The sequence below is a fragment of the Protopterus annectens genome, chromosome 1.part2 (assembly GCF_019279795.1).
Source record: "Protopterus annectens isolate FY-2018-M chromosome 1.part2, PAN1.0, whole genome shotgun sequence".
Classification (NCBI taxonomy): Eukaryota; Metazoa; Chordata; order Ceratodontiformes; family Protopteridae; genus Protopterus; species Protopterus annectens.
The window spans coordinates 863,686,879-863,713,751 of record NC_056727.1 but is presented as its reverse complement, the minus strand read 5'-3'; the positions used below and the strand labels follow the sequence as shown (position 1 = coordinate 863,713,751).

The 26,873-nt window shown below is 39.7% G+C and overlaps 1 protein-coding gene across 1 annotated transcript in view; it reads left to right on the top strand.

Moving 5' to 3' along the window:
• Positions 1 to 26,873, top strand: part of DLGAP3 (DLG associated protein 3) — a 2,055,905-nt gene that overhangs the window by 1,916,851 nt on the left and 112,181 nt on the right. Inside the window, exon 9 of the mRNA XM_044059263.1 lies at positions 25,163 to 25,303. Coding sequence (XP_043915198.1) covers positions 25,163 to 25,303 — 141 coding nt within the window. The remainder of the gene's footprint in view (positions 1 to 25,162; positions 25,304 to 26,873) is intronic.

Sequence of the window (26,873 nt, the reverse complement as noted above, 5' to 3'; positions counted from 1 at the left end):
CTGTCAGACTGGACTAAAGTTGGCACTAAATTTGTTTACAAGGATGTTTGCAATATCTGTTGGGTGATATGAGGAGATGTGATTATGAATAGGTTCAGAGCAATGGAGGGTATTTTTTTCAGGTGTTCTAATATAGCTAAAGAATGATTTCTAATAACCTATGGCTTCAGAGGACAGCCTAAGTTCATGGGCTCCTTAGAGGACTTAATCAGGTTCTCTTTTTTTTTGTAATGCCTTTGATATTATCCTTGAGTAAAAGGGTTTTGGATCTACTAAATAATTTAAAGATTTTTTTTCTTTTGTTATATAGTTTAGTTATGGTGGTGGAACACCAGGGTGGTTTGTTTTGTACTAAATGGGTGTGAATTTCATTAGTGAATCTTGCAACTGTGTTAAGTTTAGGACAGGGGAAGACATAAGTTAATTATGATATTTTGTCACAGGATAGTCTGAGGTATAAGCAAAACCACAAAGGTATAAGTTTGCAGTCCTTAAATTCAGTGGAATTTGCTGCAGAAACTTTTGGGAGTTTAAATGAGATGGCCACAATTTTATGGTCAGACTTCATTGGGGAATGAGATATCAGAGGATTAGTGCAAAAGGCAGCCATATTTGTAAGAATCAGGTCAAGAATGTTCATCTTCTAGCAGGTTTATTTATCAGCTGCTCAAGGGAAATTTTGCTTATTAAGTCTAGGAATGTTTTTAGGCATACCCTACATTGTAGCTGTAGATGTCTCATTTTACTGAAGGATAGTTAAAGTCACTCGAAATAAGGGAGAATATTTACAACACTGTGGAACCTTACATGGTCATCTGGAGACAAACAAGGTGTTATATATCAAGCTATCAGTTGATAATTAAATCTATTTAGAGTGATCTTTAATTCAATAAATTTTGTCTGTGAGTTCCTAGGGATCTGACTAGAGGTAATATATTAATTAACAAATATGGTAGACTCCATCACAGTTGACATTGGGTCTGAGGGCATATACAACACAAAACACTGGTATTGAGGCAGTGTTCTCTTTACATAAAAAACAAGTTTCAGTAACTATGCAGACATGGATTTTTCTAAATGCGGGATGTATCAAGATCAGGCAATTTATTGTTCATACTTCTAGCATTGAGAAGCTCCACCTTAATCTTACCTGATTTTTAGGACTGATACGTTAGTTATATTGGAATGTCCGCCAACAGTGCTTTGGCTAAAAAAGGCACTGGGCTACAGCACAGGTTTAGCCAGGATGCAGAAGCCTTGAAACAAGAGGTGCAGGCCATCCTTACCAAAGCAGTTTGACTGTTGAAGATCTCATCCTTTGATGACACATACTGGATCCCCCTTGAATAGCACCAATTTTCTTTTCTTTGTATCTACACATCATTCAAGTTGAAGGAAGGCTTTCACTCAGAGCAAGTGTCATACCTGCATTTGTAACATGCATGGAAAGTTCTGACATGTCTCTTTACGTATCTCTCAGGGTTTTATGTCTCAAGGCATTCACTCCCACATGTACTTCTACCATGCCATAATTGTATTTTCAGGAGTTACGGTTCTTACGGCACTCATAATGTCAAAAGGTCTTAATGCCTGAAAGACAACTTACTATAACACTCTTCTTGTCCAGCCAAGTAAATGTGCCTGACAACAGAGTCACCTATTACTAAAACATGTGGATTACTGCTATAGTTCAAAGTGATACATTTGGCGTGTTTTTCCTCAGTGTGAGTCTTTATGGGAGCTATGCAAGAGGTGGGTGAATGGCCTGATTTTGGCTGAAAGTTGATCCTGTTATTTCTAGGATTCTTTGAGAGTGATTGTCTTACACCCTCAGCATTAGCATTAGAAATGATTAGAAAAGGAACATGGCAGACACTTATGAAGTTCACAGGGAAAGTATTTAAGTGAAAGGGAAGCCTCCAGATTAAGAAGGCACTTACACCTCTCACAGATAGAATTATTAGTGGTGAACATATTATATGTGAGCATTAGATAGTCTGTATACTGTCTTAGGAGACCTAATGCTGAAAGACTGTCAAGAGAGGTAAAACTAGCAGGCTGACCTTCTATCTTGTCCAGTGCTTAAGTGCTTAGATGAGTAGAGTAAATGCAAGCTCTAACTAGGTAGGATGATGTGAAAGACAGTGCATATCACATTTTTGCAAATAAAAGCTCCTCTAGTGCATACTAGAATGAAGAGATAGCATGAGACTGGGAGAAGCTATCAAAGACAAATTTATAGTAAGGGTGGGTAACTCAAGAGCCACCAAGTTTAAAAGAGCAACACAGACTGGCTTGGTGGACAGTCTGTATTCTAGTTCTATTGCAAGGACATCAGCAGGTATACACTACATGCACTAAAGTGTATACATATCAGCTAAGCAGGGCAGCAGTGGCAGTGAAAAAAACTAAATCAATGGCAATTCAATTGCTCATCAAACTCCCTTCTCACTACTGAATGATATTTGGTAAAGGATGATGCCTCCTCACCTCTTTGCACTGCCTGAGCTGCAACTGATTTATTGCTACCAGAGTGGAACTTAACTTCATGCATGCCCATTCACTAATGTACCTGCATTTAGAAGCAAATTAAGACCCTCTGTGATGCTGATTAGGTTTTGTAACAGCTTATTGTTTAGCTAGCTACACAATCATTAAAAGGATTGCTGGAAGTTGAGGAATTAACCCTTTTGCATGGCCCAGTAATCAGCTGAGGCAAGGGAAGGGTGGCAATATAATACCAATGTTATGGTTCACATAATCAGCTATGGAAGTGGGGTTGGGTGCCATCAGTTATAGCCATGCTTGAAGGTTTTTGATTGGTTGTGAATGAGCTGATACCTTATTAGTGATAGTTTAAAACTGTATTTGAATGAAAGCTGTCTACCAATAGCAAATAAAGTTACAGTATTCTGGCCACAATAATTTATTGTTGAAATTATAGTGTGTGCAGACACTTAGTGTACAGGTCAGAATTAGAAACTGCAAACAAGATAGGCAAAGCAATTTTCTGCCTTTTTTATTAGATACCTTCATTTCTTCATAGGCAACTCAATGGAGCATCAAAACTACATTAAAGCAATCACTTTATTTTTCTACTGCTATGAAGAGCTTGAGATTGTGTGGGTTTGCATTTAATTTAATCCAAGATCAGAATTTTGGTAGAGATGAACAGTTCGCAAACTGATTTCACAACTAAGAACTACTCAAATGCAGTCCTTTATTCTGTCTTACATCCTTGCCTATTTCCTCGTAAAATGTATTGATTTTCTGATAAATCGCTGACAATTACAACTGGTCAGTAATGCCAGACATTAGAGTTTCATATTTCATTTTGCTCAGAAAATGCATATGTTAACGGCAAGCCTGTTGTTCTTTTCACATTTTAAGTGAATTAAAATAATATTTATAATTTGTCAGGTAATTCGGGTATCTTCAATCCATTATTTCTGTTTTTGTTTCCAATTTTTTGAGCAAAGAAGTTGAGAGGTATGCTTGTAAGCAGATTTTTCATTTAAACAGAGACAAACATGAACCAGGTTGTGTGTTTTGTAATTTCCTTTTTGATATCTTTAGCATTCTGAAGACTCAAACATGTTGCATTAAAATACATTACTTTCACCATGTGAGCTGCTACTTGATTTTTAGCTAAGCAAGAAAATGATGCTATTAGTGGAACATAGCAGATCCCCTTTGCTGCTGTTTGTTTTTGCTCTGTTCTGAATGCACCTATAGCCCACAGCACAGCAATGTATTTTTTTCAACATCCTTCCTTTCAGCTGCTTCATTAAGAATCTAAAGCTTTCTGAGTTTGATTATCATAGTTGCCATTTGTGTATTCTGTGGCTCTGAGCAAATCACTTAACTGTGTGATATGAAACCTGAAACGGGAAACCGGTGCCTAGTGGGCATAGCTACGTTGTAGGTATGTGCGTGTGTGTATGCTTGTGGGTATATGCTTGCTTGTGTGTGTGTGTGTGTGTGTGTGTGTGTGTGTGTGTGTGTGTGTGTGTGTGTGTGTGTGTGTGTGTGTGTGTGTGTGTGTGTGTGTGTGTGCGTGTCATACCTCTCAACCTCTTAGAGCAAGAAATCTGGACAAAGCCTAAAATAATAATAGGAGGATAAAGGCTTAAAATAGGAGCAGATTTTAAAGACTGATTTTGTAAACTTAGTTGCTTGAATAACAGGTTTTGTGTTAACTTGCATTTTCTGAATGACATGGTCTAAAACTCATATATCTAGTGATTTCAATCCTCAGTGACTTGCTAGGAAACAACAACATTTATGAAGAACAGACCAAAAATTTGAGGCAAAAATCTGGACATTCTGCAAAAATCTAGACAGTTGAGAAATATGGTGTGTATGGTGGATACTGGGATGATATGTGAGAGGTCAATCTGCTTGTATTTGGTTAACAGCTTAATGTGACAGTACATATGTGTGTGTTTGATACCTGCAGCCTGATGTGATCTGTGACTGTTATGGATGATCCTGGATGCAGTGTGATAACATCTGTTTGTATGTCTCTCTGTATTCATTTCTGTGTGTGTATGCTACCTCACCATTGCTAAGAGATGAGGGCCAGCCTCAGACATAGTCAAACTTGGTGGCTGCCTGAAGTGCCATTCAATCAGGCAAGTTTTGTTTTTTACTAAGTAAAAAAAATGAAGAAGAAAAAGCTATGTCATGATTGTGGAACCCTATAATGAAAGCCTAGCACTTTTACAGGCTGTGTGCTTGATTCTGTGCACCATAAACTACACAAAACATCACCAAACCTGAAACCTCCAGGATTCTTTATCTAGACTGAGGTAGGAGATACCAAGCAGAAAGCCCAGAAACTATTGCAAATTTTGGGTAATAGCTGTGGTAATACTGTATTGCTAAGAGGATAAACTTTTTTGCAGAAGTCGACTATGGCTATCTAGAAAGAGTCTTCAATCTAGGAGCAATAGGTCAGAATACATTACAATGATCATTTTATTTTCCACTTTACTCACTATCATCAGATGTGTATACAGGTAGCTGTCTTTTAGGGGTAATTGTAAAGAGGCATGCTGTGTATATACCTCTGACAACTTCTTGTTGTTGTTGTTGTAACTTTCGGCTTTTCCCAGTTAGGGGTCACCACAGCGGAACTCTGGTCCTCTAATGATTGGCAGTAGATTTTTAAGTACCGAGTTGCCAGCCCTGACGCACAGCCTTTAATGAAGGTATGCCCATTCATGCATGTCTCCACACAGAAGACCCTTTAGCTGAGAATCGAACAGGACACCGTCTTACTGTGAGGCGACAATACTACTGCAGCACCACCTCTGACAACAAAAAGCTGAAATATGTTATTGTAGCCATTTCATCTTTCACTGTTGTAGCACTGTAACATCAAAGAGGTACACAGAAGGTGTCTAACCTATGGGGGTAGATTTGGGGAGGCATGGGTGAGGAGGCATGTTGTGCATATGTATGACAATAGCAACAAGAGATGCATGACTGTGGCATTTTGATCTGTCACATTCATCCCAGTTTAAGACTAGATGGGTATACAGGGTAGACAAAAGACCAGTGTCAGTCAGGTATTACCCTGTACATAAATAGAGCTCCGTGGCCAGTCAGTATTTCTTTGGGAATCCTGAACCTGGAGAAAAGAAGCCCTAATTCTCTGCCTATTGACTTAGCAATGGCTTTTCTCAGAGGTGCTATTTTAGGAACCCTACTGGTATGGTCAGTACTTAGTAGAATGTATTGAGAGTCATAATTAGATTTCACCAACTTCCTACAAGATCCATAGCTATCCACTCAAATGGGATTTCTGTAATAGACATAGTTATCAATGGCTTCTGAACCTAGGATGTGGTGCCATCTTCTGGCTTTCGGGGCAAACTGCAGAGAAAATTTGAATGTCTTTCATTGCATAATGCCAATAAACCTTGCTAAAATTGTAGCTTTGTTTCTGTTAATCCTTAAGTGTACTCCCAAAATATGACTTTCTGCCAGTTTCATCACACATGTTCTAAATGGTTTGGGAATTATCATTTGGTGCAGTATTTCTTTTTTTTTTTTGTCTTTGTTTACCCTGAAAATGTATTAAGTTAACTAAATTTAAACAAACAATAAAAACCCACCTTGCCACTAAATGGCTTTACTCTTGCTCTGCCCCAGTCTAAAAATCCTACAAACTATTATTTCTTAATAACACTTTCACCTGTTTTTTTAAACTGTGGATTTTTTGTGTATTAACTATAATCCAACATTATTTCACACCTCCTTTATGCTACTTATTTTTTTATCTCAGTTATACCTTTATTTGTACACATTTTGTGGGTATTTAAACTATGAAAAATTCTACTCTACATACAGTTGATGTTAAGTTGTCTATCTCGCCTTCATTCTTGCTGGATGGGTTCGGAGCCGACCTCGGCTCCGACTCGGCCACTCTAAAGCTCGAGAGTTGGTTCCACCGGCTCGAGGCTCCCCTTATATCCCACAATGCTAGGCGAGAGTTACCTCAGATCTCGTTTGCCGCTACAGCTTCGAGGTTGGTTGTTCTACCGGTTCCTGGTGAGTTTAAGCTTTTTCTATTAAAAGTTACTCTTTTTACCCCCTTTTTTAGTTTAATTATTCTCAAATTAGTGTAGTTCATTGAACTTTATCCCCGACCTAATTTTTCCCGTTTTTGTTTAAAACAACTTTTAGTTCTTCCCTTGGGCCTTAGGCCTTCCCTTCCCTAGGGAGTGTTTGTGTAGTTTAACTACTGTTTATTGTACTTTATTTTTTAGTATTTTTACTAAAGTTGTTATTCTGACAGGGTATAACTGGTGTGTTTGAGTGTGTGTTTGTGTTCACCAGTTAGGCTATGTCAAAGAAGCAAAGGTCTCGGGATTCAAGAAGTGTGATGCGTGCTGTCAGAAAATGTCTCTGACAGACGCTCACACTTCTTGTGTCTATTGTCTGGGGCCTTTGCACCTGCAGGACTCCTGTGCTGTTTGCCATGGCTTCAGCCCCAGGGTCCTGCAGGAAAGAAAAAACAAGCTTATTCTGAGAGGCTTGTTGAAGCCTGAGGATTCCCTATCTGTCTCAACAGGAAGCCCTCCAAGGCATCGAGGTCTTCGGCTCCGGCTTCTGAGCCGAGACCTCAGGTTGTTCAACCTTTGCCTTTATCGGCTCCGGCTGGAGCCGATAAGACTCAGTCCACAGTTTCTGTGGCTTCCTTGGCTCGGCCGGAGCCGAGGTTATCGAGTACCGTGTCGGCTCCGACAAGATCTTCGGAGCCGACAACCAGAAAGAGGTCTAGGTCACCTTCTCTTGGCTCCGTTCATTCGGCTCCAGGATCTCCCCTGCTGTCTGAACGGAGCCAAAGGTCTCATTCCTCTAGGTCATCGAGGCTGTCCGATCATGACCTTCAGAGGGTGGTGAGTCGACTACTCAAGTCCGAGGCACTAGCCCAGATGCTTCAGAGCCCGACTCATCAGTCGGTGCCTGCCCCGGTCCATCAACTCTTTCCTCCTTCGACTCTCTTGTGTTCGGAGCCGGGTCATGTCGGAACCGAGACTGTGGTCACCTCGGAGCCGAGACAATTGTCTTCGGCTCCGTCGGCTCCGTTTTCTTCCATGGAGGAATCTCGGCGCCGGACTTCCCTCGTCGGCTCCGAGGGGGGTGAGTGGCATCGGACCCTTGTCCGACCCCCCTCTCCCTCTCGGTGCTTCGGCGCTGGTGAGTTCGGCTCCGACATCGGCCTCGGAGCCATCACTGTCGGTGCCGAGGGGGGTCCTTAGCTCCTCGGAGCGGGGACCTCTGGTTCTACCTGACAGGGGTGCTTTCGAGGTCATGCGGAGTGTGTTAGAGCCTGGCTCTACTCCACAGTCGGCTCCGTCAGCCCCTCCCTCTATGCTGCCTCAGGGTAAATCGACTCACTCCCTCATCCCGGACCGCAGAGAGCCAACTCCTCAGGAGCTCCCTTTGGGGATTTCATCCTCTTCCGAGGCCTCTCCTGATTTGGCAGAAGAGCCCCCTCGGAAGAGGAAGTGCAAGAGGAAGCACATTGACTCACCTGAGTCTATCACGTCGGACACAGATCTGGATGATTCTGAGGGTTCCCCCCGTTCCCCTTCTGAAGATGTCTCATTTGCAGACATTCTGGAGATCCTTAAACAGAGGGGAAATTGGCCAGCCCTCAACTCTTCGGAGGACGAATCTGTGTATCTTGAGGCGTTTGGCTCTCGTCCTTCCACCTCCTGGGTGTCCCCCTTCGACCCCCTCATGCAGGTGGTTGCTAGAAAGGCATGGACGGCTCCTGATTCAGTGGACCCCACTCCCAGGAGACCCTCCAAATTCATCACAGCTCCATCAGACAAGGAATTTTTATCAAAAGGAGTCTCTGTGGATGCTATGGTGGTAGCTGCCGCCACAAAGAAGGAACTGGCTGATCCTTCAGTGCCTGTCCATCCACCTAACAAGGAATCTAGGTCCATGGATAGGTGCGGAAGCGGATGTTCTCCTCAGCGACATTTACTATGCGTTCGCTGAATTACCTGTGCCATTTCACTCGTCTTCAAAGGGACTTGATCAAAGAAGCGAGTGAAATGCTGAAGGACCCTACAGCTGCGAGTTTCCAAGAGAAAATGAACACGCAGCTGGCTATCCTTAATTCTATTTCCAACTCCTCCATGCGCCTCCTCTCTTATGCGGCCGATGGAGCGAGCAGAGCCGCAGGAACAGGGGTAGCCTTATGTAGGCACGCCTGGATGCGGCTATGCAATTTATGGAACCTTTCAAGACGTCTTTCACGAACTCCCCTTTTGATGGATCATCTCTTTTTGGTCCACAAGTGAAAGAAACCCTGACTAGGTGCGAGACTGATGGCAAGACCCTTTCTGCCGCCGGAGGCCCGTTTTTTACTCCTTCTAGGCCCTACCCCAAAGGCCAGAAGGGGGAAAGATGTGGTTCCGTAAACAATCCCAAGGGACTTCGCCTGACGACAGAGTCGGTTCCCGCCAGAGGCAGAGGGGAACAACAATGGTAGACGCCGCCCTAGAGGCAGAGGGGTCCGCAGAACCAGGGCAATCGAGAAACGTCCTCCGATAAGCCCTTTCAGCATCCCTGAGGTGTTGCCCGACTGCCCATCTTCGGAGGCAGTCGGGGAAGATTGTCACTGTACCCAGAAGCCTGGCTATCCTTGACACAAGACAAATGGGTACAGTCCATCATTTCGAAGGTTATTCTATTCCCTTTCTTCGCTTTTCCAAATCAGTCAAAAATCCCTTCCAGATGTCCCACCGCTCAAAGGGATACAGCAGCTTTGGAAATTTCAAAACTGCTTGCAAAAAGAGCTATTCAGCCAGTGCCAGCAGACCAACTAGGATCCGGAATCTACTCAAGGTTCTTTTTAGTTCCAAAGAAAACAGGGGACTGGAGACCAATTTTGGATCTCAGTATCTTGAACAGATCGGTCAAGAAAACAAGATTTCGGATGGTCACGCTGCAATCCATTCTTCCCCTATTGGGAAAAGGAAACTGGATGTGCTCTATAGACCTTCAGGACGCATACTATCACATAAAAATGAACAGACGCTCCAGAAGATTCCTCCGCTTCAGGCTGGGAACCAGTCATTTTCAATTCAGGGCCCTGCCCTTTGGTCTCACCACTGCCCCCCGGGTGTTTACCAAATGCATGGCAGTGGTAGCTTCTCACCTGAGACGACAAGGATTCCAGGTGTTTCCATATTTGGACGACTGGCTCCTCACAGCTCCCACCAAGCATCTCCTTCTGATGGCCAGAGGTTACACTTTTCGCGTCTGTCAAAAACTGGGTATCTCAGTAAATTGCGAAAAGTCTGTTTTGTCGCCTTGTCGTACTATTACCTACATAGGCGCAAATTTAGATACTGTAAACATGTCTGCAACGCTAACGAACCAAAGGATATCAGACATTCAAAAATTGGTATCACTACTTCTCAACAACAACAGAGCCAAAGCCAGGTTTGTTCTAAAGGTGTTGGGAATCATGGCAGCGGCCATACCCCTCCTTCCATTGGCCAGATACCACATGCGGATCCTTCAGTGGATGCTCTTTTCTCAATGGTCATACCAGGAACTTCCAATGTCTCACACCATTATGATCACGCAAGCGTGCAAAAAGCACCTCATGTGGTGGATGTCTTCCCCCCAGCTCCTGTTGGGGAGACCATTTGTTCCACCTCCTCCGGTTGCTACTCTGACAACGGATGCCTCCCTGATCGGGTGGGGGGGGCATTATCAGGGCAGGACAGTCCAGGGCACATGGCAACCAAACGAATGCCACTTGCACATAAATGTTCTGGAGATGAGAGCAGTGCTTTTAGCGTTGCAAGCCCTTCAACACTCTCTTCCCTTGGGAACGATTGCAATCCAGACAGACAATATGTCTGTAGTGTGGTACATCAACAAACAAGGCGGAACCAGATCATACCCCTGTGTCGAGAAGCACTCAGACTGTGGCAATGGGCGATTTCTTCTCAGCATTTTCTGATAGCAACGCACATCCCGGAAGTTCAATCACATTGCGGACAAGTTGAGCAGAGCTATTCTCATGCCTCACGAGTGGTCTCTGAAAGACTCTGTAGTGAGAGAGATTTTTCTCAAGTGGGGTCAGCCTTGCTGCGATCTTTTGCTACTCCCCAAAACAGCAAGTGCAGAGAATACTTCACTCTATTCCCTTTACCAGGCCAACCCAGCAGGGCCGCGGTAGTCCAAGTTTGGCGCCGGGGACTTCTGTATGCATTTCCTCCTTTCCCACTGATCTTTCAAGTAATACAGAAAGCTATCGCTCAGAAGGCCTCATTGATCCTCATTGCTCCTTACTGGCCTCGACAAGTGTGGTTCCCCTTTCTGCATCGATTTCTTTTGAGCGACCGTGGAATCTGGACCTAGTTCCAGATCTTTTGATCCATCAGTCGGGTCAGTTTCATCGCTCCCTCCCCTCTCTGAACCTCACTGCTTGGTTCCTCCACTTCCAACCGTAGCCAGGCTTCCTCAATTATCTCACTCTGTTAGAGATATTTTGATAGCTTCCCATAAATCTTCCACTCGAAAGATTTATTTGAGTAAGTGGAAACGCTTTTCATATTGGGCACAAGGAAAGGACATAGATCCTTTCACCGCTTCCATCCAACTAGTCCTTGATTTTCTTGCTGAACTCTTCCATGCAGGTTCATCTCCATCTACTCTTAAGGTTCAATTGGCAGCTATTTCTAATTTCCATGTGGGTATTTCTGAATCCGCCCTAATGTCCCACAAACTCTGCAAAGCCTTTTTGAAAGGAGTTTTTCTTCTCAGACCTCCTGTAAGAAATCCTCCTTCTCCTTGGGACCTAAATTTAGTTCTTGCTTCTTTGATTCTTTCCCCTTTCGAACCTGCAGCTTCATGTTCCTTAAAGTTATTATCATGGAAAACTCTCTTTCTGGTGGCTATCACATCAGCTAGAAGAATTTCAGAACTTCAAGCACTCAGTTGTCGTTCTCCTTGCCTTGTGTTCCATAAGGACAGAGTTTCCTTACAAACTAACCCGTCCTTTTTGCCTAAGGTGGTTTCAACATCAAATCTAAACCAATGCATTGACCTCCCTGTCTTTTTCCCGGAGTATTCAAATAGGTCTGAACAAAAATTACACTGTCTGGATGTTCATCGTCAATTAAGGTACTACTTGGACAGGACGAAACAATTCAGAAAATCTGATCAGCTGTTTGTCTCCTATGCGGAAAGCAGAAAGGGACTTCCAGTTTCAAAGGTATCTTTATCCAGATGGCTAACATCTCTGATTACCCTTGTTTATGACATTAGACACCAAAAACTGCCTAATAAGCCTAAAGCCCATTCCACCAGAGCTTTGGCTACTTCTCTAGCCTTCCAAGACAGACTGCCTATTGACACCATTTGTGCAGCGGCTACTTGGGCTACTCCTCACACTTTTATTTCCCATTATAAGTTGGATTTAGCTTCTAGGCATAGAGCTAATTTTGGTTCCACTGTTCTCAGGAGTCTGTTCCGTTAGGCCACCGGGACAAGGTGCTAGGGACGTGGTCCCATCCAGCAAGAATGAAGGCGAGATAGACAACTTAACATATAGAAGTTATGTTCTTACCATAACGTTCCATGTTAGTTGTCTTCTTCTCGCCTTCTTCTTCCCCACCCTCCTTCCCCTGGCCTGGACAGACCTAGAGGAGTTGTGATCGTGACCTCTCTTTCTACCACCTCTTTCTTAGCTATATGCTATTATGCATATTTCTTGTTTCAGGATGTAGGTCACCCTTCTTCTTCCTGTTGTTAGAGGTGGATTCTGTTTTTTACAGTTATACTGTTTCTGTTATAAGCTGGGGTTAGCTTACAAACGAGATCTGAGGTAACTCTCGCCTAACATTGTGGGATATAAGGGGAGCCTCGAGCCGGTGGAACCAACTCTCGAGCTTTAGAGTGGCCGAGTCGGAGCCGAGGTCGGCTCCGAACCCATCCAGCAAGAAGAAGGCGAGAAGAAGACAACTAACATGGAACGTTATGGTAAGAACATAACTTCTATTTTTTTTATTTGTAATCTTCCTTCTCTTTTATCTTTACTTTAAGAGATCCTTTCTTTGTCCTATGTGGAGCTTTTCTCCCTGGGCCTCTGCTGAAAATGGACATTTCGTCCAGTCAGACTTTCCCAATAATCAAATGTAAAAATAAAAATAAAATAAAAACAAATATGGGTATAGAAAGGGGCTACTATATTCAGCCATTTCTCCTCCAATTCTAGCTATAGTTTCTGTGACACTGTTTAATGTATCATTTTTCCATTGTGTTTTCTTAAAAACTTCATTATTTATCTGCAGATTTTCAAGTCAGGAACAGTTTTGTCTTTGCATTGACATGAAGTAATGATGAAGCTCTTCATCTATGAAAGACATAATGTGCAATTCATATAGAAAAGTATATAGACCAGAAAAGACTGGTTACCTCTTCTTTATTCAGTAACAGAAATAAAGAGATGCAACTGTACCCTAGAAAAACAAGTGCAGGGCAAACCCCAGAAACAAACCCACACGGTAGAATATAACATGAACAAGATTTACAATAAAAGGATGAGAATTTTGACCAAAACTAAGAAGAGTAATTCTAAGAATGATAAAGCCCTCATAGTTGAAATGAACAACCAACCCAGGAGCTTACTAAAGTCCACCAAAGCCAAGTTTGAAGATAAAATGGCTAACCAAGTCAAAGTTAGTCACAAGCCCTTTTTTAGTTATGTTCATAATCTCAAAAGTACAACACAGCAGTGTGCTGAGCTGATTGTAAACAATGTTACCTGCACTGAGGGTGAAGTTTATTGAACTTACTGGCTGATAAATTTAGCTCTAACTTTATGCCTCTCTGACTACCTTTTATCTGTCCCTCAAAATATGCTTGCAAATGTCTCACCTCCAGCTATCACATAAGCTTGAGTCTTAGAAGTGCTATCAAAAACTAAAAGTACTGCATCAATGACTCCTGACAATATCCCTGGATGCATCTTAAATACCATGAAGCATGATTTGGTCACTAACCCTAACAACACTGCTCCACCTCGGCCTCTATACAGGTTTTATACCAAGAGAATAGAGAACAGCTACAGTCATTCCCTTTGTACAAGGGATAACGATCCACAGACCCTGGCAATTACAAACCTATAATTCTGACCAGTTTCATATGCAAAGCCATGGAAAGACTTATCATGGAACTGATCAGTAAGAACATAAGGAACCTCCAAACACCAGAATGTCTCAGTTTGGATTTGTTAAGGACACGTCATGCTTGCTCAACCCAGTGGACCTTTCTTAAAAGGTCACCAAAGCAATAAATGAACTGAACTAGCCAAAACTTTTGACTCAATCCCCCACTCAGGCATAGTAGAAAAACTAAATAATCTGGCAATAAACCCCTCTGTCATGTGCTGGATTGCCAACTGGCTTACAGATAGGATGCAGGAAATCAAAATAGAGGAAGTTACCTCCACAAAGAGACCAGTTATCAGATGAGTCCCCATGGTTCATTGCTGGAACCTCTCTTATTTGGCATCTACTTCTCTGAAGTTAAAGCCAATACCAAAGGGCCCTGGCTGACTAAGTTTGCAGATAACTGCAAGTTAGGAGCAGTCATTGAATCCCCAAATGACTTAGCCATGCTGCAGGAAGTTTTGTCCCAAATAAATAAATAACTGGTAAACAAAACCACGGAAGGTGCAAATAAAGTCACTATAAACAAGTACAAAGCACCTCGGACCCAGAAGGTAGATAATGAACAGTTTTAATACAATATAGAATTAACGCCAAGAAAATAAAACAAACGTTTTTGTCCTCGACTTCATCAGATAAATTCATGCATTTAAAATCACCTTTTATAAATCACATAATTAACAATCTTCCAATGAATTTAGCTTTGCAATTAAATAGCTTTAGCTTTGCAATTAAATAAAAAAGCTTATTAATGTACACTTCACTTTCTTGCAAAAGGGCTATATATGAATCATATATATAAAGTATTTGATACAACATCAGATATAAAGTCAACATAAAAACATTTATAAAACAAATGTGTGGATATCTTTTGTGTGCAATGTATGTTATTTAGAATGTTATTTAGAATATAAATTATTTGAAAAAACAGTTAAAACCACTAATAATTCCCTCTACTGAATGTCTACATTATTACAAGCTAAAAAATACATTTTAAAAAACTGAACCTAAAAGTCTTCACACTGTCTAACAGACCATTTAAAAATACATAAATTGGTGGAAATATTTATAACTTTGCAGATCTCAATTTTAAAACAGGAATGAGAGATATCATATCATTGAGACCTGGAACTTTACTGGCTTCTAAAATTATTTGCCAGTACAACTCTATATTCTACAAGTGTTTCCCACATACCACCCCTAGGGTCTACGGCCACTGTTTCCAAGATAAAGAACTGAAATTCTGCTTGCTTACAAACAATACAGTGCCTATACAATGCATTGTTTTCACTTCTAGTCCTGACATCATAAAGGTGCTTATATATTCTTTGCTTGAGCTTCCTTTCACTCTTACCAATATAAAATGCATCACATTTTTTACAAAGAACTAAATAAATAATACCTTTAGTATTACAATTCGCAAAGGTATTTAAAGTCAACTTCCTTTTCCTTGCTTTCAAGTATACTGATTCTCCTGTTGCAAGGTGTGAACAATAAAAAGTTATTTAGTTCTTTATCTTGGAAACAGTGGCCGTAGACCCTAGGGGTGGTATGTGGGAAACACTTGTAGAATATAGAGTTGTACTGGCAAATAATTTTAGAAGCCAGTAAAGTTCCAGGTCTCAATGATATGATATCTCTCATTCCTGTTTTAAAATTGAGATCTGCAAAGTTATAAATATTTCCACCAATTTATGTATTTTTAAATGGTCTGTTAGACAGTGTGAAGACTTTTAGGTTCAGTTTTTTAAAATGTATTTTTTAGCTTGTAATAATGTAGACATCCAGTAGAGGGAATTATTAGTGGTTTTAAGTGTTTTTTCAAATAATTTATATTCCAAATAACATTCTAAATAACATACATTGCACACAAAAGATATCCACACATTTGTTTTATAAGTGTTTTTATGTTGACTTTATATCTGATGTTGTATCAAATACTTTATATATATATGATTCATATATAGCCCTTTTGCAAGAAAGTGAAGTGTACATTAATAAGCTTTTTTATTTAATTGCAAAGCTAAAGCTATTTAATTGCAAAGCTAAATTCATTGGATGATTGTTAATTATGTGATTTATAAAAGGTGATTTTAAATGCATGAATTTATCTGATGAAGTTGAGGACGAAAACGTTTGTTTTATTTTCTTGGCATTAATTCTATACTGTATTAAAACTGTGCATTATCTACCTTCTAAATAAATAACTGGTGCCAAAATCATGGACTGAAAGTAAATGCCAAAAAATGCATTACTGTATCCTTTGGGAAGTCATCTGCCTCAGGGGACTACCACATTGATAATGCAAATCTAAGAGTTGGGGCAGCTCTTTGGGATTTGGGACATTATGTGGACAGTAACCTAACTTTCAATCAGCATTTGTCATATGTCATAAGAAGTCCTTCTACATTGCACTACTTATAAGCAAAGGGATTGTGTCTAGATCTAGGGATGTCATTTTTCCCCCTTTACTCAGTTATTACGCCAGTCATTGAGTATAATACTGCCTTTGGCATGTATCTGCCCACACACATGCAACAACTGGAATGCTCACAGAGATATCTTATTAAAAGGATACAAGGCCTAAACAATATGTCCTACGTGGACTTACTCAATGCCCTCTCATTATACTTGGTATTTTACAGACTGCTAAGAGGTGGCCTGTCTGACATAAAAGGCATTCCTCTGACCCAGTACTGATGGATTTTCTGCACATAAGCAAATCAAATGGCATCAGAAATATTCAGTCAAGGGATCTAAACCTGTCCTGCATCATTAGTGGAATGGTTTGGGATAACAGGGATATTTCACAGAGAACATCGCTGCTCTGAACAAACTCCCCATCCACATAAAACAAAGCTCATCCATGTCTATATTCAAGCTAAGATGGATCTATAGATGGGAAAAAGAAAATTTACTCCAGGACTGTCTCCTGCACTACTAATGGACAGAGGCAGCTCCTAAATGCTTCATCCCATGCATGATTCCCTTCAGTTTGTCTATGGTATGATCTCAGTTTTGCTCATTAGGGGTAATTTAGAAGTATCTACCATGGGATGGGTAAAGCCAGTCTCTATCCAAATGGGATGGTTAATTCAAGCACTAAAAGGGAAATTGGCTAGGCTTAAAATGGCCCTCAAGGGCAGCTAGCCCAGAACTTGTCTATGAAATTATAAATAAATAAAAAGTCAACAAAAAATAAACTCATCATTCCATAAAACATCTTTTTGTAGCTATTTAACCACTGTGGTGCATATTGTTATCTTTGCTTCAAAGCTCCTTTGATTATACTGTAGTATGAATGACATTTTCCTCTTAAGAAATTATCAGCGTTTATGGCAATATTAGTATTTTACGGGTTTAGATAGACTTAGTGGTTTAACTATGAGAGTTGACCATTTTTTGTTAATAATTATAGATATGGTCCATCTGCTACCTTATATATTAACACATTGGATGACAAATTGCTTTCTTTATGTGTATTTCTATAGACTCTGTACTCGATATGCAAAAGTCTGTATCAGCTGTGTTATGCATTTTAATTTTTTTACCATTTTTATTCCAAAGAAAAAATATGACGTCATTTGTATTGTAATTCCTTAAACAATGTTTTCACATATTGTTCACTTAATTAAGCAGGTGCTTGTCCAGGTCTTACCTACACATTCTTCAATGTTGGTTTTAATCTCTGAGAGATGTACATTTTATGTGTCAGTAAACCAATACATTTTACAGGGCCAGGTATCATATTCTGGAAGTGTTTTCATGACTCCATCTCTCAAATAATGTGGTGGTCCTTTGGGATTCTATCCAAATATTATGATTTACTGTTACAATAACACTGCCCAAGGAAGACTGTACAATTGTAGGAAAGTTAACCAGCCCCAATACATCTTTGAGGAGAGGTCACTATAATAATTATAAAGCTATCCTACATAGCAGAGGTTTATATAGTTTTTTTTATAAATTTTCATTAAACTATTTTACATTGTTTTGTCCTTATAATAATAGTTTGTTTTACTAAGAACAGTGATTTATTACAACAGGAGTCCCTATAAAAATCAGAAAGGGCTTGAAGACGTGAAGAAGGTTTCAAATGAACTCACAAAAATGCACGCACACACACACACATATTTATATATGTATATATATGTGTGTGTGCATGTGTATCTTATGCACTATCAATGGATCCATGGAATGCTGACAAAACAAAGGGATTGCTAGTAAAATACTGTTCAGAAGGAAGCAATGTAGGAAGGAAATGACACAAATGTCATGATTTACTGTTACAAGACTTCTCAAAGATATGCTGCTATGGGAGGTATATTTACACACGGCTATACATTTGTGCATATTCTTTTGTTAAAAATGAATAATAATAAAGGGGGCAGGTGTGCTAGTACCTTCATAACATTTGGAATATGTTGCTTGTCTCATGTACTCAAAAGAGACGATAAAGCAGTGTATGGGTTCGAGATATTTATTGTACATAAACATTGTCAGGAACTGTAATTAGAACTTGTATATTCAAATTAACTGTGTCACACATTACTTCAAACACACTTGCATGTGCATCTCCACTCATGCCTGCATTCACTCTGGCTGACTCTACAAAATGGCACTGTTCTCACACGTGCTCAGTACTTATATGCACATGCTAGCTAACTACAGTGGCTCAATAGGAACATTACACATAGTGATCTACATTCTCCTTCTTTGATTTGTTCAACATACAATAGGAGAACAATGCAATCTACATACTTGATAACATTTAAGTATTAATAACAATCAAACTCAAGTCCAAGTCGCTGTGTATTTTGGATTGGGTCTGGAAATTCTACCCGATCTGGTAACATGAAAGCGTTGAGTGGGTTTAGCAACAGGAGCAGTCTCTGGGGAATTCTTCTCAATAGGAACTTCGGGGATAACAGCAGGATTATTTGAGGAAAATACACTGTCCTACAAAATGGGAACAACTGTAAGGTTGCTCAGAGAAACATAATCTTTGGCACAGGCAGTCTGCTGCATCACTGGTTCAGAAACTGGAAGTATATGTCTTTGGTTTCTTCTGAATTACACTCCCTCTGATTAAACAATATAGGATCTCAGCCCCTCACAAACATTTTTGATAATACCTACTTAGTCATATACTTTGGTCGTTTGCATCCTTACGATTTTTCCTTGTCTTAGTGGTCTAAGAGGTTTCCTAGATTTATTGTAGTACAACTTTTGTGACCGACGTTCCTTCAAAAGTTGGGTCTTGACCACTCTGTTGTTCTTTGCATTTGGAATCAATATTTGTTTACTGATCAGCAAGATTGTTCTTGTCTGTCTAGACATTAATCTTTGAGCAGGGGAAACAAGCAAGTTATCTCTGGGAATGTTTCTGAGACTGAGTAGGTTAAGGAAAACGTCAGTACCATCTCTCTTAGATTTCTCTAACAAACATTTCACACTTTGGACTGCATGCTCAGCTAATCCGTTTGACTTTGGATACTCAGGACTACTAGTAACATGGACAATGTCCCAAGATTGAGCAAATTTCTTGAACTGCTGACTTGTAAACTGCAGTGCATATCATTGTCAGATACAACTTTGTGTGGACTACCGTGGACATAAAAATCTCTCTTCAATTTTCTGATGATATTGCTAGACATTAAGTTAGGAAGAAGGTCAATTTCAAACCAATGCCAGTAAGAGTCTACTAACACTAAGTAATGTTGACTATTTCATTTGAAAATATCAGTAGCAACCATCAACCATGGTAATAGAATCTGGTTTAGATGAAGTGGTTCTTTTTGTTTGTGTGATTTAGTACTATTCCAAACAGAACATGCTAGAGTTTCCTTCTCTATATCTTTTGACACAGAAGGCCAAAATAGTATGTCTCTTGCCCATTTGGTAGAATTGGTACCCAGGTGTCCATAATGTAAGTTCTTGATATATTCCTGTCGTAACACTGCAAGAATAACTACTTTTGGACCTTTCATGATGATACCATCTTCCATTATGAACTTGTCTCGGTAAGGAATATATTTCTGGACATCATGTGATGGACTGGTTTGTTGTACTGGCCATCCTTGACTAATAACACATTTCAGCTTCTGCAGAACAGGGTCTAAAGCTGTGTGATTTCTGAGTTCATCAAGACGGGATGAGAAAAAATGTTTGAACTGCATGACTTCAAAGTCTGGTTTCTCATTGTCATGCTGTTCTGTTATTTGTCTAGGTGCTCTTGACAAGGCATCAGCAAGGTATAGATATTTGCCTCTTGTGTAAACAGTATTGAAATTGTACTTTTGCAATTTTAACATCATGCATTGCAGGCTGGCTGGGGCTGAATGTATTCGCTTTTTTAGAATTGTCACTAGAAGTCGGTGATCAGTCTCTGGATAGATTTATCATAAATATAATCATTGAACTTCAAGCATGCGAACACTACTGCCAAAAGCTCTTTTTCAATCTGTGCATGCTGCATTTCAGTTTGGGTTAAAGCGCTGGATGCATAGCCTACTGGTATACCTCCTTGAAGACATGCTGCACCAAGACCATACTTAGAAGCATCACATGAAAGAGTTACAGGTTTGTGTACATCATAATATCACAAAGTGGGTGAAATGGCAATTTTCTGTTTCAGAATATCAAATGTTCTTTGGTGTTGTTCTTACCAGAACCAGTTTACATTCTTGCATGTCATCTCACATAATGGTGCTGAAAGCTCACTCAGGTCTTTGATAAACTTTCCTAAACAGTTGACCATACCAAGAAAACGTTGCAAAGATATGACACTGTCTGGAACTGACATCTCAAGAATTGCTGCTTGTTTAGACGGATCTGATTGTAAGACAGAACTAGTAAACAAATGACTCACATAAAATAACTTTTCTCAGCTTGAATATACATTTCTGATGATTCAGTTTAAGATTGACTTAACGTGCACAGTCTAGAACTTTCTCGAGGCTTCTATCATGTTCGTCTTCAGCATTGCCCCCTACAATAAGCAGGTCTATAGCATATGTTCAAAGTTTTATAACTTTGAATGTTAAAATATCGAATTTAAATGTTCGAAGTTATAAAACTTCGAACATATGTAAAAAAAAAAAAAAAAAAACACAAACCCAAAACTAACATCTGTCTTCCCTTTACTGCACTATAGTGCGGTCTCGGAGTTGGTATATTTAAAGAGCTGGGGGTGTGGGGGGTGCAGGGGGTCTTGCCCTCTTGCCTACACTAGTTAGGCAAGTTCCATTTGTTTTTGTTTTGTTTTTTTTTTATTATATGTTCGATGTTTGAAACTTCAAACATTTAAATTCGATTATTTAACATTCGAAGTTTTCAAACTTCGAACATATAATATAGACCCCAATAATATATATGATAGCACATGAATAACCTGAACAAATTTGCTCCGTCGCATGCTGAAAGACTTCACTGCCAGAATTTGTTCCAAATGGCATTCTCAAAAATCTGTACCTTCCAAATGGCGTACTAAAAGTAGCTAACAATGAAGATTTGTGATCCAGCAAAATTTGCCAAAGGGAACTCTTTGCATCTAAGACTGAAAAAACAGTGGCATTTGGCATAAGAGCTGCTACTTCATCTACTGTGTGCATCAGATGATGAGGACATTTAAGCACTTTATTTAAATCTCTTGGATCAATACATATTCAAATATTATCTGAGCTTTTCTTATGAGCTACGACCATGGAGAATACCCATTTAGTCGGTTCTTTTTCTGGAGTTATTACACCTGAATTCAATATTTTGTCTAGTTCTGCTTTTACTTTGTTCTGCATTGCTACTAGAATCTTCCTTGCTGCTCAGACAACTAATCTTACTTCACGATTTAACCTCCTGGAATATTTGACTGTTAGCTTGCCAAGCTCATCTTTGAAAGTAACATATTTATGTAAAATATTCTGTGTAAAACTATCATGGTTGTTCAGATGTTTATGGTGGACTTCTTTATTGAATGAAATTAATCCTAGTCTCAAACTATCTTTGAGGCCCAGCAATGACTGCACGTGTCTTTTGACTACATAAAACTGCAAGTCAAAGTTGGTACCAGCAGAATAGCATGTGATAACTACATCAGTTTGAATCTCTTCACCACCATAAGCAACTAGTTTTGCACACTTTGCTGAGTCAAGTTTCTCACCAGCTTTCACCTTGGCAAACATTTGTGCTGATATAACATTGCACTTGGATCCAGTGTCTACTTTAAGCTCTACAGGTTTTCCATTAACCCAAATATTTCACTCTTTGCTGCCAGATTACCAGTTCGCTGATAATTCACTGTATTAATTGTTTAATCAATCACAGATACACCAACAACATACAAAGTTTGCTCACAGCTTTCTACCTGATCTACCTGCTTCTTTGAATACTCTCATTTTAGACTTGCAAAGACTTTTGAAGTGATTCAATTTTTTACATTCATAACAATGCTGACCAGAAGTTAAGCACTTTTCTCATTTAGGCTCATGGTTGACTCCACAATTACAACAGTTAACAATAAGATTGTTTGTTGTGGCTACTGCGGCCATATTTGATTCATGGTTAGAGTTAGGTGGTGGCACAATCTTTGGTTTATATTGCTTTTTTATCTTAGCTTTGTGTCTCACACTATCAACATTCACACTAGCAGACACTGTATGAGAGACAGCATGAATACCTCTCATTTGTAAGCATATTTGTGTGCTTTTCTGTAAGCTTATATATTTGACAAATCTCAGTGGCTTTGCTCAGTGTTAAATCACTATCTCGAAGGAAAATCTTTTTCACTGCTTCGTTATTAACACCACACACAAGTGTGCCCTTTGTCAACTCATCTTGCAAATCACCAAATCTACACTTTTTGCTTTGTTTCTCAAGTTGGTAATATATGCTGCTATAGTTTCACCAGGCTTTTGATTTCTTGTGTAAAATATATCCCTATCCATTGTAATATTTGTCTGAGGGTTACACATTTCTCTAAATTTATGTTTTAAGCATTCAGGGTCTTCCCGCATTTCAACTTATATCACAATATTGTGCTTCTTTCCCTCCCCTGCATACACAACAGGTGTATACACAAATTAGCATTCCCTCTCAATGGCTTCCAAGCCTGCTAAATTAAGAAGTATGAAGGCTTTTATACATATGTCTTTATCAGAAAAAGCAGTCTGTATGAAAATATCATATTCTTGTTCAAACACTCTCCTCCAATTCTCAGCAATATTATTATCAAACACCAGCTGTTCAGGTCTGCAAAATCCCTCTACCATTACAACAAAATACATTTAAACATAAGTATTGACCAGGTACTTATAAGTATGCTAAAATGCACAGCAATCTCTCTAAAAAGGCTTTACTTTGACACTGCAAACATTCCAGATATTTTGGACAATTAGAATAGCTTTAATTAATGTGAAAAAGTAATGCATTGAAAAATAAAGTGGTCAGTTTAGGCCGCTCATACATTTTGGAAGTTATTTCAAAGACTTTTGTATTTATTTTGAACAATTTTATCAGTATGTTGCAATTTCAGACATTTATTTTTTCTCAGTAATTATCACGAACATTTTGAATACTTAGTGAAGCATTCGGCTGACTAAAAAATCATTTAAATGAATTTAAGTATCGCTGAATAACTGCTGACTTGTTTGCTAGTTCACTCCGGTATATTCCTCCACTTCTAACCATGTGCCTCATTGCTTGTGTACTGCTTCAACTTTGGATTCCACCTGGCACTATGTTGTTTTAGACATGTTGCTTCTGACACCATGTCTCTTGTCTCATGCAATCAAAAGAGACGATAAAGCAGTGTATGGATTCAAGATATATATGTAATTAGAACATGTATATTCAAGTTAACTTGGACTATGATGTTTGCAGATGACATTGTGATATGTAGTGAGAGTAGGGACCAGGTTGAGGAGACCCTGGAGAGGTGGAGATATGCTTTAGAGAGGAGAAGAATGAAGGTCAGCAGGGCTAAAACAGAATATATGTGTGTAAATGAGAGGGAGGGTAGAGGAATGGTGAGGATGCAGGAGTAGAGTTGGTAAAGGTGGATGAGTTTAAGTACTTGGGATCAACAGTTCAGAGTAATGGTGAGTGGAAGAGAGGTGAAGAAGAGAGTACAGGCAGGGTGGAATGGGTGGAGAAGAGTGTCAGGAGTGATTTGTGACAGACGAGTACCAATAAGAGTGAAAGGTAAGGTCTACAAGAGGGTAGTGAGACCAGCTATGTTATATGGGTTGGAGACGGTAGCATTGTCGAAAAGGCAGGAGTCAGAGCTGGATATGGCAGAGTTAAAGATGTTAAGATTTGCACTGGGTGTGACTAGGATGGACAGGATTAGGAATCAGTATATTAGAGTGTCAGCTCAGGTTGGACAGTTTGGAGACAAAGCAAGAGAGGCGAGATTGCGTTGGTTTGGACATGTGCTGAGGAGGGATGCTGGGTATATTGGGAAAATGATGCTAAGGATGGAGCTGCCAGGTAAGAGGAAAAGAGGAAGGCCTAAGATGAGGTTTATGGATGTGGTGAGAGAGGACATGCAGGCGGTTGGTGTGAAAGAGCATGATGCAGAGGACAGGAAGAAATGGAAACAGATGATCCGCTGTGGTGACCCCTAACGGGAACAGCCAAAAGAAGATGATGATGATGATGATGATATTCAAGTTAACTGATTCTCACATTACTTCAAACACACTCGCATGTGCATCTCCACTCATGCCTGCATTCACCTGGCTGACTGTACAAAATAGCACTGTTCTCACACGTGCTCAGTACTTATATGCATGTGCTGTCTAGCTACAGTGGCTCAATAGGAACATTACACATAATGATCTACAGAATACATTTCAACTATGCAAAAAAAATCAACAACACTTAATGAATGCAAAAAGCAACTGTGAATTAATTTTGGTGACATAACTCTTGCATAACAACATTCAAGCTTCTTGATGACTTTAGGGCCTGTATTTTACCTTTTTATGAGTCAAATATTTAATAGTAAACCTTGCTGTCTCTCTTCCACTTAGAACTGGCAATATTTCAGTGTGTAGCAGCTCTGGGATGCCTTAATTGTAACAAGGTTAATGTAAACATTATAATGACTGAAATGTAAATCTGTTGCTCTTTATTGACATTTGAGAATGCTTCGGGTCATGAAGAATTGTTTCATCTTCCTTGTGATGTACAGCTGTAAAATGTGTTGTGATCATAACAGATAAAGGGGGATAAAGCAATTAGCCTTTTCAGAATGAGTGTCACTGATTTAAAGAATACTATATAATTTATATTTAATTATCAATGAATTATGATACACTGTGAATTCATTTCAAGCAGTCTTTTGCAATTAGCCTTATTATTTCCTACACTTACATTTTATTATTTACTGTCAAGAACTGAAAGTGTGTACCAATGTGCACTCAATTGTCTTTTGTTATCTGCAGGATCCAAATGCATTCCCATTACCCACCTCTCAGGACCTAGCAGGATTTTGGGATCTACTCCAGCTTTCCATTGAGGATGTATCCGTGAAGTTTGCAGAACTTCAACAACTTAAAGCCAATGGATGGAAGCTAGAAAACAAGGTTAGGCAGCCGTTAGTGAAAACAATATGAACTAGTTACTTTTTGCATAACATACTGCATGCAGTATAATGTCTGAGTGTGTTTTTGTAATATTACAGCTGTTGGTGAGAGATAAATTTCCCCATGCTTTCAGTGGAGTATAGTTAGCAGAACCAGCCATACGTATGCACTCATACATATGCCCGTATGCACACACACACACACATACATACGTCCACATGCACACACATTCATATGCACACACACACACACACACACACACACACACACACACATACACACACACACACACACACGCACACACACACACACACACACAGACACACACACACACACACATGCTCACTACTAGCAGATGAGCTTGCTGTTAGAAGACAGAAATGAACAATGCGAACCTGCTTTACCTTATCAACAATGAATGGTGAGCAAAGAAGGATGCCACCACTTGCTTTATCCTCAGAATCAACTGTTGTTCTATGATCACTATTCTTTTCAACATTGTTTTTACTTATTATCCTCCCGACTTGAGTCATCCTTCACATAATGTAAAGTTGTAGGTATATACATTAGCTTTCAATTAACTTTGTTGAACCTGCTTTTATCACCAAAATTAACTGAAGTGCTTTTTGATTGAGGGAAGTCATGTATAACTGCTGAAAATGTTGATGCTGAGAACATAACACTTTCCTATGCTGTGAGAAGTGCTTGTGTGAAAGTAAGTTTTCTTTGTTTCTAATGCCAAAGTATTTTGATATATTGAAAATTCCAGCATTAGGGCTAGCAGTGTCTGTGTGATTGTTTGTGTGTGCGAGTTAGAGCATGAATCACAGTCATTAGGCATGAGGGTGTCACAGGAGTCAATACCATATTTTGTTAATGAGGGGATCTGGTGTGCTGCAAGCTGTCATTGGTGGAAACTTGCCAGAACCACAGCGTGTGAGTAAGGCAGTGTCATGTATGGTAGCAGGTTTGCCTGCATTATAGGGGACTCCATCATTGGTAAGACATTTCCTTGCAATTAATTTTTTTTTTGTTTGTTTGTTGCTTATCACCATTTAGAGAATAACATACTGGCAGGGTAGGAGGATTGCTGTACTGCCAAATGTAATCCATAATTCTTGATCTGTAGCTTAACACTGCCAAGACAAGCTGGAACTGCGCAGCTGCTGCCTTCTGTTGCATAGCTATGCTCCATTGTATACAGCAGTTTTAAGAAACAAGTCAGACAGGGTTTTTTACACCATTGTATGGCACACAAAGGCATGTATAATAGAATAGGATTTCCATGAATAATGCCCATAGAGATCAACCATAGTTGTTGGTGCAACAAACATTTAAAATTTAGCAAGCACTTTCATCAATACTTGCATATGATTCATCACAAATAATTCTGGCAACAAAACAGTCAGTGGAGTCGGAATGCATTGCAGTGGATCATTCAGCTGTAATTGCAGGAAAAGAGGCTTTAATCATCATAAAGCCATCAACGAGTACTCTTACAATATCTGCTCCCACGTTTAATTATAATATTTTCCAAGAAACAGATGGGCAGCAGCAGCGCTCACTGCTG